This window comes from Bombina bombina, chromosome 5, assembly GCF_027579735.1.
Source record: "Bombina bombina isolate aBomBom1 chromosome 5, aBomBom1.pri, whole genome shotgun sequence".
Lineage (NCBI taxonomy): Eukaryota > Metazoa > Chordata > Amphibia > Anura > Bombinatoridae > Bombina > Bombina bombina.
This window is the reverse complement of record NC_069503.1, coordinates 502994831-503006908: the sequence shown is the minus strand read 5'-3', so window position 1 is coordinate 503006908 and position 12078 is coordinate 502994831. Positions and strand designations below refer to the sequence as shown.

Sequence of the window (12078 nt, the reverse complement as noted above, 5' to 3'; positions counted from 1 at the left end):
ATGTGCGTGAGCTCAATGTTATCTATATGACACATATGAACTAACGCCCTCTAGGGGTAAAAAAACTGTCAACATGAATTCACATAAGAGGCGGCCTTCAAGGTCTAAGAAATTAGTATATGAGCCTACCTATGTTTAGCTTTTAACTAAGAATACCAAGAAAACAAAGCAAAATTGGTGATAAATGTAAATTAGAAAGTTGTTTAAAATTACATACCCTATTTGAATTATGAATCAAGTTTTTTTTGGACTTGACTGTCTCTTTAAAGCTCTCTAATCAGGCAATATGAACTAAAAAGCCTTGTCAGTACTGTAAGGTCTCTCAAATAATTTCAGAAATGCAAATCCTAGCTTGAGTGATGTTTATCTTGGTGTGCAAGGTTCTGGATGTGAACTAGAGATACTTAAATTACAATATAAGGTTTTTAAAAAAACAATCAATTTTGTGTGATTTCTCTGCATGCCGGCTAGTTTTTGATCATTGGGTCCATAATGCTTTTGAAAACCTGGTATTAACTATTATCACTTGCTTTTGTGCATTCAGATACAATTTGAAATGCTTTGTAAATAAATTAATGAAAGGTTAATAATTATGGGGGGGAAAAAGGTGTTGGGGAAAGGGTGGGATGGGATAAAAGACATATGTGTGGATGTTTATGTGTATAAATGGGTAAAGTCAAATTTGTACAATCAACATGGAACGTATATTGCAAATAAATATATAGAAAATGCCATTATTTAAGTGAAATTTTGTGCTCAAACAGTTTTGCAGGTTCATGTTATCTGACATAAGTAATTTTAGTGAGTTTCCCTATAGAGATCTATTACTGGAGGGAAATATGCATACTACAGCTCGCACAATAAATATTAACCATTTCAGTGCTGAAAATGCAAGCTGTATGGATTGTGTGTGAGTGTATTATGAGTGTTCCATACTGCTTGCGATTTTGTGCCCAACTGGCCAATAGTTTGCTGGGATATGTAATTCAAAAATGACATGCTCTAATGAAACAGCGTATCACTTTAATGATTCAGATAGCGCATACAATTTTAAACCACTTTCCAATTTATTTCCATTATCAAATTTGCTTCATTCACTTGGTATTTTAAGTTGACATAGCAGCCATGAACTGCTGTGAGCGCGCCGAACACATTGTATGTGACAATAAAAAGAAGCATATTTGTGCAGCCACTAATCAGCAGCTAACTCCATATACTGCATTGCTGCTAATTCAACAAATATATGTTTTTCAATAAAGGATAACAATAGAAGAAACAATTTAGATAATTTAAGTAAATTGGAGAGGTGTTTAAACGTGCATGTTCTAGCTGAATGATGAAAGAAAAAATGATGAAAGTAAATCTCTGTGGTAAATTTTTTTTTTTTTTTAATTTACAGGTACAGATGCTAAGGGCATAATTCTTCTAGGAGACTCAGCTGGGGCACATTTCCACATACCCCCGGAGTGGCTCACAGCAAAAACCATGTCTGAGGTAATTCTCTGCAGTTGTTTTTTGCAAGGTACACCTATGCTCTTTTAGGCCTAAAATCTCATTATTCTATAGCACTTGTTTTTAAAAGAAATACTAAGTGGCAGCTGTGCTATTCTAAATTATTATTATGCCTAAAACGAAAACAAGTGATTTTTGTAAAAAACGATTCTCAAGTGCATAATTATTATAATTTTCATTTAATTTTAATCTGTATAAGCAACGATTCTGTACAACGTATCAATCAGGGCAGCTGTTCTGAGAACACCAGACATAATAGAAGCCTTAGCTGAATAGACTCCCTGCCTCCAGACCTTTACAGTTTATGTATTAACCTACATAAATTGTGTGTAAAGGTGTAAAGGATATTTGTGGTTTTTATTCTCTCCACCAGTACAGCAGAGGCTGTTGTCCTTATTAGTCATTAAGGATTAGTTGAAACCACATTACTAATGCTGCAGTTAGTTTCAATTTAAATGTAAATACTTTTTCTTAAAGGACCAGTAGAGCTGAAACAAGTGCATCATAAAAAGTCAATGTGACAGCCATTAACCAATCAAAGACTCATATACGTATACGTTGTAAACTCTTGCACATGCTCAGTAGGAACCTGATGTCTCACAAAGTGTGCATATAAAGTATTCTACAGCTAAAATGTCATATGCATGATAGTAATGTCCATTTAACATCATTGCTGCTGGAAATGGATGCGGCAAAGCAGTAGGCTGACCCTAGCCTTAACCCTAATCCCTAACCTTGAACCCAAACTCTTACGTTTTGTTACTTTTGTTACTGGGAGCAATACTGTTACAGATTCAGCAGGGCTATTGTTGCTGGATACACAATGAGGTAGAATATTAGTAACAAAGATAGCTATAGGAATAAGGCACTCGAGGATACGCATGCTGGGTATTATTAAATTGAGATTATTATTACAGTATATTAGAAAAGTGGATGTGCCGAAATAAGGTACATCCAAAAGACCAGGAAAAAGCACACTCACTATCTATAATACATTACAGAGACAAATGAGGTAATAAGCAAAAGGAATACATTTTATGTAATAAATATATTAAAACCGACATATATATATATACAAATATGTGACTACACACATGAAGGCATATTGCATATTACCTCATTTGTCTCTGTAATGTATTATAGATAGTGAATGTGCTTTATTCCTGGTCTTTTGGATGTACCTTATTTTGGCACATCCACTTTTCTAAAATACCCATTTTGTATATATGTTTCAGGTTGCACCTCATCTATAAGATTCTATATAGAATATTTTACATTATAGTTGAGCTCTTTGTTCACTTTTTCCTATTATTACAGTATGTTTGTATCTGGAATAGAGCTAATACCATGAATGGTCATTAGGTGACTAGAGCACATCATGCGTTCCTCTTAAATTTCCACCTCAGTCAAGGTTTCCTAGACAGCTATGACATACACATGCCACAGGGTGTACAAGAAGAAACATGTATAGTTTTTCTCATTGTACACTCTGCAGCAGGTATAACTCATAGCTGTTTGGGATTGTATTGATTACTAAAGCCGGAGCGTGTGTTCGCTTTTACAGGTTACATAAAATTTCCTAGAAAATACATATTCGCTTAAAGTGATGGTTTACTTTCACGTTTGTATAAATACGTAGATGTTAACGATATTTTAGATGGAGTTTAATTCATCAGCTGCCATTTGTGAGCTAACAGTTTGAACTGTTCTCCAATCTGCACTCTATCCATACAACACTCAAACTGTTTTTTTTTTTTGTTTGTTTTTTTTGTAGATAGAGCAACGATTAGAAAACAGTCAAAACCATTAGCTCACAAAAAAAAATATTTTAAGTGAGCGTCTGGAGCACAGGGTATTTGAATTTAAGCACTACATTAAAAAATAAGTTAGAGAAAATTAAACTAGAGTTGAATTAAAATCCATCTAAAATATCGCTAACACTATGGATCTGTTTATATAAACAGAAAGTTTACTATCACTTTAAAGGGACATGAAAGTATTTTCAATCATACAAGTGGTAAGAGTCCACCACTGATTACTCCTGGGAATTACTCTTCCTGGCCATTAGGAGGAGGCATAGATTCCCAAATCCCTCCCATCTTACTGGAAACTAGTCTTGTCTTTGCCTCTGCTGGAAGAAGGTGAAGGATGAAGATGTGCACATTATTCTTCAATTAGAGGGGTTCTGAGACGGAGTTGAGACCCATTTCCCCTCAGAGTGCAGTATTTGTTGGAGAGATGTATTTGGAGCATGGGTAGTGAACTTTTTCACCTTTTGGGAATTAGTCACAAGCCTTCCACAGGTGTCGTGGGGACCTGTCATTTGTCTCCTTCTGTTGGGTTGACAATATACTATTTCAGATCCTCTGCTGTAATGTTTCAGCACTGGTTCGGCTTTCAACTGGTTTCCACAGCTATATATATATATATATATATATATATATATATATATATATATATATATATATATATATATATATATATATATATATCTTTGGGACAGATATATTTAATATAGTAATTCCCCTTTAAATTTTTTATATACTTTTGGTTTTAAGGTGCACCAGGTATTTCGCACATGTACATTTTTTAATGCGCAGTGGGTTTTCATGTGCGTACATTTTAACACGTGTCAGCAAATCGAAATAGCGCAAGTATGCCTTTCTTTGCTTAGTGCGCTATCGGGATGTCGGGCATCCTAATGCGATACTCTCTTTTTTTTTAGTATCAGGTTAATTAGTTTTGGCCTCCTAAGTTTTTTCACAGCTACTTTTGAAGGGGTTACTTTTTTTCTCCTTACTTCAAGATAGGGCTATAATGCACTTAACTCTGCAGTTATAGTGCCTTCTATATTGTCCCTTAACCTACTTTAGAAGCAGGGTCCTCTGAACACTTTCTTACCCGTGTTAAATGGGTTTATTGTAAACAGGCAGAGGTGTTACCACCAGCACATTTATGCACATTTAAAGACTTCATTTGCTCTACAGTGTCGGAAATGTTGGCAGCTATGGCTCCTCCAAGTAAGCGTAAAAGGTCAGTTCATAATTTACCTTCTACTAGCTCTAAGCTGAGGTTAATGCTTCTGTCATGAAGCTGCTGAGTCCTCAGTGGGAAAGGTTTTCTCTGATGATCAGGGGTCTTCCTCTGATCAAGAATAAGAATCATCCACTTTTTTTTATTTAAAGTTGTACATAATTGTTCAGTTTTAAAGGAGATTTTGCTTACTTTAGAGGTTAAAGATCCTTAAGTAGATGAAGATAAGTTTGTAAATCATTTAGACATCATTTTTAAACCTATGGTTAAATCTCTTGAGGTTTTTCCTATCCCTGATGCTGTCTCTGAGATAGTCTGCAGGTAAAGGGCTAAGCCAGACATTCCTTTCCATCCTTCTGCAAGGTTTAAAAAAATGTATCCTTTACCGGCTTCTAATATTAAACTTTGGGTAGCTGTTCCCAAAGTGGACGTGGCCATTTCTGCTTTGGCTAAACGTACTACTATTCCTTTGGAAAATAGTTCTTCCCTTAAAAAACGTTTAGATAGGAAGTTATAATGGGATAGCTGTTCAGCAAGCAAGTTATCTTTTTAAGACCAGCAGTTTCTATTGCTGTTGTAGTTGCTGCTTCTTTCATTTTTGGTTAAATAGTTTTTTTGGGCAGTTTTCTGAAGATTCTGCTAGTAAAGATGTTTTTAAACCTTTTGGAATTGCTTAAATGTGTTGATGCTTTAATTTGTAATGCTGTTTTTTACATCATTATAATACATTTACTTTCTACAAGGTCTTTATGGTTAATTATTGGTCTGCTGATATGGTTTCTAAATCCAGGTTTTTATTTATCTCTTTCCAGAAAAATATGTTGTTTGGATTATATTATCTCTACTTTGACTGGAGGTAATGTTTTTGTTCCTCAGGGCAAGAAGTCCAAAAATAAAACTTTTGTCAGAACAGGACACAGAAATCTGATCCCTTTCCTCAGAAGCAGAGTTCCTTTGATTTTGTCTGGAAGACAAGTTCAAACTGGAACAGGTCTAAGCGGTCCAAATTTTTTTCTCCCTCATGATTCTCCAGCTGGTTGTTTTCAATCAGATAGTAAACTTTTGGGGTCTCCCAGAGATAGATTTATGGATTCTCTGTTGAACCGCAAACTTCCCAGGTACTGTGTGAGGTCCAGTGATCCTCAAGCAGATATTGTTAATCCTCTGGTGGCTCCATGGTCATTTTGAGTAGCCTGTGTTTTTCCTCCTCTGGTTTTTCTACCCAGAGTGGTTGCCAGAATCAGGCAAGAGGAGGCATCACTAATTCTGATTGCTTGGTCTCGCAGAGTTTGTTATTCAGATCTAGTTTAGATGTCCAGTTGCCCACCTTGGCCATTTCCTCTGAGCCCAGACCTTCTGTCTCAAGGTTTGTTTTTCCATCTAGATCTCAGCTTGATGGCACAGAGATTGAACGGCTATTTTGTAGGCAGAGAGTTTTTTCTATTATTGAGATTTTGATACAGGCATGTAACCCTGTGACTAGGAAGATTTATCTTCTGTATTTGTGAGGACAACAAATTGTATGTTTTTACAGAGTGTTAAACAAACGTCAGATAATTACATAATTTCTGATATCATAGCATATGTGAAAGAAAGTCCAGTCCTCTTTTTTTTTTTTTTTTTTTTTTAACCCCTTCAACATTTTAGGTCTCTCTTGGACCTATATCGTGCTAACAGTTCAATACTAGGGGTTAGGTAGAGAAAATAGAAATTTCATCTCCGTGGTTCAAATAAAATACAGGGAGTGCAGAATTATTAGGCAAGTTGTATTTTTGAGGATTAATTTTATTATTGAACAACAACCATGTTCTCAATGAACCCAAAAAACTCATTAATATCAAAGCTGAATATTTTTGGAAGTAGTTTTTAGTTTGTTTTTAGTTTTAGCTATTTTAGGGGGATATCTGTGTGTGCAGGTGACTATTACTGTGCATAATTATTAGGCAACTTAACAAAAAACAAATATATACCCATTTCAATTATTTATTTTTACCAGTGAAACCAATATAACATCTCAACATTCACAAATATACATTTCTGACATTCAAAAACAAAACAAAAACAAATCAGTGACCAATATAGCCACCTTTCTTTGCAAGGACACTCAAAAGCCTGCCATCCATGGATTCTGTCAGTGTTTTGATCTGTTCACCATCAACATTGCGTGCAGCAGCAACCACAGCCTCCCAGACACTGTTCAGAGAGGTGTACTGTTTTCCCTCCTTGTAAATCTCACATTTGATGATGGACCACAGGTTCTCAATGGGGTTCAGATCAGGTGAACAAGGAGGCCATGTCATTAGATTTTCTTCTTTTATACCCTTTCTTGCTAGCCACGCTGTGGAGTACTTGGACACGTGTGATGGAGCATTGTCCTGCATGAAAATCATGTTTTTCTTGAAGGATGCAGACTTCTTCCTGTACCACTGCTTGAAGAAGGTGTCTTCCAGAAACTGGCAGTAGGACTGGGAGTTGAGCTTGACTCCATCCTCAACCCGAAAAGGCCCCACAAGCTCATCTTTGATTATACCAGCCCAAACCAGTACTCCACCTCCACCTTGCTGGCGCCTGAGTCGGACTGGAGCTTTCTGCCCTTTACCAATCCAGCCACGGGCCCATCCATCTGGCCCATCAAGACTCACTCTCATTTCATCAGTCCATAAAACCTTAGAAAAATCAGTCTTGAGATATTTCTTGGCCCAGTCTTGACGTTTCAGCTTGTGTGTCTTGTTCAGTGGTGGTCGTCTTTCAGCCTTTCTTACCTTGGCCATGTCTCTGAGTATTGCACACCTTGTGCTTTTGGGCACTCCAGTGATGTTGCAGCTCTGAAATATGGCCAAACTGGTGGCAAGTGGCATCTTGGCAGCTGCACGCTTGACTTTTCTCAGTTCATGGGCAGTTATTTTGCGCCTTGGTTTTTCCACACGCTTCTTGCGACCCTGTTGACTATTTTGAATGAAACGCTTGATTGTTCGATGATCACGCTTCAGAAGCTTTGCAATTTTAAGAGTGCTGCATCACTCTGCAAGATATCTCACTATTTTTGACTTTTCTGAGCCTGTCAAGTCCTTCTTTTGACCCATTTTGCCAAAGGAAAGGAAGTTGCCTAATAATTATGCAAACCTGATATAGGGTGTTGATGTCATTAGACCACACCCCTTCTCATTACAGAGATGCACATCACCTAATATGCTTAATTGGTAGTAGGCTTTCGAGCCTATACAGCTTGGAGTAAGACAGCATGCATAAAGAGGATGATGTGGTCAAAATACTCGTTTGCCTAATAATTCTGCACTCCCTGTAAAGATATGGATTAAATTGTAGGAAGGTGGAGATGTAATGTACCAGAGAAGATTACATCATTGATATTTCCAGCAAAACCTTGGCTAATGTTTTCAATCATAACAGAATAATTATATGTGTTTAATATTTAACGTTTCAGCAGCTTTTTCTAGATCATACAATAATACTTTATAGTTGAGTAATGATTGAAATACATACATATCTGATATTATGCAGTTTGTGCCCTGTAAGTGATAAGAGTAGACTAATTTGCTCAGTGATGTTTATAATAAGAAATCTATCATCAGATCTTCATTAATGGGTTAAAAATTTCATTCTCATCTGCGAGAAGATCTAGTGGAAAATTAGCAGTTTTCGTAGTTTTTGGTAAAATATGGCATGTCAGTTGCATTATAGGCTGTATATTTCCTCACATTCGCCGATGCGGCCGTCAGCCACGAGGGAGGCTATAAAATAAACCTGCAGTCTGAGCACCATTAGTATAGGTGTTATTTCAACAAACAGTATGATAGTTATAGATAATACATTTTGTGGACATTGTTTACTATTAGTCTAAATATTACTGCATTTTAAGTTAATACAGTTGTGCATATCTATTCTTTCCAGCTAATTTATTTGTTAGCTTATAACATAAGTGGTTAAGACGTTATTAACTTAACTCAGAACATAACTGAGCATCATTTAACTTTTCTCTATAATAACCTAATCCTTTGAATAAAAGATCCGTTGGTACAGGAGCTTTACAGAAATGCTATCCGCCATTTAAGATTGCCTGCTGAGCAATCACTTCAGTGTTGTCCTTATTAATAGAGATTTGGATGTTTTCAATAACATCCATTGTTAAGCTGAATAATCTAGCCCTTATAAGAGCATGAGATGCATTAACATTGTTCAAAGTCCCTTTAATATCTTGCATCAAGGCAGAGACCTTAATATCTTGTACAAGGGTTAGATTGTCCTCCGGACTTGCCAAAGTAGATAGAGGACTTGATTCATCAGGATCCTCGGCCACCCAGGGGTCCCCCCCAAGCCCACACAGCAGCGGTATGGGCTCCAGATTTCGCCCTCTCGTAAACTGCTTCTTTGTCAGTCCGGTGCAATATGATGAGATGAGAGGTAGTCCCTGATCTTCTTTGCTGGCTTTAGTGTTGTTTAGGTTTAGATCTCTCATCCGAGATCTGCTCAGTATGGAGGTAGGCGCCATCTTGGAAAGTGTGGTGGCGCTGTTTTCCTTGGAAATATCCCGCTCCGTAATTAGGTATTTGGCCCGAGGGTCATATGAGTGCTTGTCGTTTGCTACTCTGTGCTTGTCCCTTAGATATATCGGCAGGGGTGATATTAGAGAGCTGCCACCTGGGCAGATATTCATATTGTCGTTTGGCGTGATGATCAGGCCTATCTCTTCTAGTTTTTGGGTTGGCGCATGTCCCTCCACTGGTAAATGTCGAAGTTGTTTGGCTTGTTCCATGCACTTGATGTTCGTTCTATAAGTATTTGTAAATCTTTTTCAGATGAAGCTTTGTCCATCAGAGCCGGAAACAGTGCTTCTAATTTGGCCATTCTGCGTTCCAAGGTGTTAGAGAGATCGTCAGTATATACTACCATTTTTGACATTTGTAGCGTCTCACGTTTTTCAGTTGCCCAACTGGAGGAAGTTAGTCGCTTTTGTAAAATGTTATTCACTTTTGTAAAACCAAGGTATTGCGATAGTAAGGTGTCTGGCAAATTACCGTAGGTATTTCTTAGGGGGGAACGTTGCCTGTATAGTAGCCGCCGCTCCAGGCCTCAGTTGTCCTTTTTCGTCTCAGGGATCATAAATACAGCCCTTTGGAAAATATTACTGCTTGCTGATCTGAAGGAGTACAACGCCACTTGTACTAGTAGTAAACAGCTGTAGGATTGTAGAAATAATCGGCGGATTATATTCTTTTCTCCCGGAGTTTAGAAAAGTGCAACTACACAGAGCTGCTGCTTGGACATGCCCCCCTTACCTAATCATTTTAATTTCTTTTATGGTAGTGAGAGTCCATGAAACCCAACCTTGTTATTTTTCTGATGATGTTTTATTTCCTTTTGCACATCTTTTTTTTCCTTGTTCCTATTTTTTTGCTCTTAAAGGGACACTGAACCCAATTTTTTTCTTTCATGATTCAGATAGAGAATACAATTTTAAGCAACGTTCTAATTTACTCCTATTATCATTTTTTCTTCATTCTCTTGCTATCTTTATTTGAAAAAGAAGGAATCTAAGCTTTTTTTCTTGGTTCAGACCTCTGGACAGCACTTTTTTATTGGTGGATGAATTTATCCACCAATCAGCAAGGACAACCCAGTTTGTTCACCAAAAATGGGCCGGCATCTAAACTTACATTCTTACATTTCAAATAAAGATACCAAGAGAATAAAGAAAAATTGATAATAGGAGTAAATTAGAAAGTTGCTTAAAATGTCATGCTCTATTTGAATCACAAAAGAAAAAAATTGGGTTCAGTGTCCCTTTAATTCTTTTCCTACCTTTTTTTTGCTTGGCTGTACTGCAGATTTAGAGAGCCTAATTAAAAAAAAAATCCAAATTACTTTCATTGTCATATTTATATTGCAATCTTGCTATCCTTTATTTATTGAAAAGCAGGTAGGCTCAAGGGGTGCAATCCGATATACGGTGCAGGTTTCGGCGCAAGCACGGAAACCTGCGCCGCCCGTAGTTTCAGCTCGCAACTCGAGCTATCACATATACAGCGCCGTCAGATGCTAAAGTAACATAAGTCTGACAAACTAGCGATGTCCAGAAATCTTCATAAGTACAAATTTCTGGAGTCGCCAGTGACTTACGGCACTTTAGAAACTGCCGCCGCTTACAAAAACTAAATTATAAAATCGCCCGTAACTGTCTAACGCCTCCCAAACATAGCCCGACACGTATACCCCTCTATCCGCAATCCCCCCTCTCACTCCTAACAATAAATGTATTAACCCCTAAACCGCCGCTCCCAGACCCCGCCGCCAGCTACATTAACTATATTACCCGCTTATATGATCCCCCTACACCACCGCCACCTATTTTAACTATATTACCCCCTAATGTGAGCCCCCTACCCCGCCGCCACCTACATTATATATACTACCCCCTAATCTGACCCCCCTACACCGCCGCCACCTATATTAAATGTCTAACCCCCTAATATGAGCCCCCTACACCGCCACCATCTATATTAAAATTATTACCCACTAATGTGAGCCCCCTACCCCGCCGCCACCTATTTTAACTACATTAACCCCTAATCTAATCCCCCTACACCACCGCCACCTATAATAAATGTATTACCCCCTAAAATACTAAAATGTCCCTACCCTAAACTAAATTACAAATAGCCCTGAAAAGGGCCTTTTGTGTGGCATTGCCCCAAAGTAACCAGCTCTATTAACAGCCCTTAAAAGGGCCTTTTGCGGGGCATTGCCCCAAAGTAACCAGCTCTTTTACCAGCCCTTAAAAGGGCCTTTTGCGGGGCATTGTCACAAAGTAATCAGTTCTTTTGCCTGTAATCTGACCCCCCTACACCGCCGCCACCTATATTAAATAAATTAACCCCTAATCTAATCCCCCTACACCGCCGCCACCTATATTAACTATATTAACCCCTAATCTGACCCCCCTACACCGCCGCCACCTATATTAACTATATTAACCCTAATTATATTAGGGTTAATATAGTTAATATAGTTATTATATTATATATATTAACTATATTAACCCTAACACCCCTAACTTAATTATTATTGCAATAAATCTAAATAATATTAATCTTATTAACTAAAATATTCCTATTTAAAACTAAATACTTACCTATAAAATAAACCTTAAGATAGCTACAATATAATTAATAATTACATTGTAGCTATTTTAGGGTTTATATTTATTTTACAGGTAACTTGGTATTTATTTTAACTAGGTACAATAGCTATTAAATTGTTAATAACTATTTAATAGCTACCTAGTTAAAATAATTACCAATTTACCTGTAAAATAAATCCTAAAGTAAAATAAATCCTAAAGTTACAAATACACCTACACTATCAATAAATTAATTAAATAAACTACAATATCTAAACTAAAATATAATTAAATACACTAAACTAAATTACAAAAAACAAACAAACACTAAATTACAAAAAAATAAAAAAAGAAGATTACAAGAATTTTAAGATAATTACACCTAATCTAAGCCCCCT

At 37.0% G+C, this 12078-nt stretch overlaps 1 protein-coding gene across 2 annotated transcripts in view; it reads left to right on the top strand.

Moving 5' to 3' along the window:
* Positions 1–12078, top strand: part of AOAH (acyloxyacyl hydrolase) — a 411773-nt gene that overhangs the window by 216950 nt on the left and 182745 nt on the right. For both annotated transcript variants that reach the window (XM_053714415.1, XM_053714414.1), the window contains exon 11: positions 1400–1494. In XM_053714415.1, the coding sequence (XP_053570390.1) occupies positions 1400–1494 (95 nt within the window). The remainder of the gene's footprint in view (positions 1–1399; positions 1495–12078) is intronic.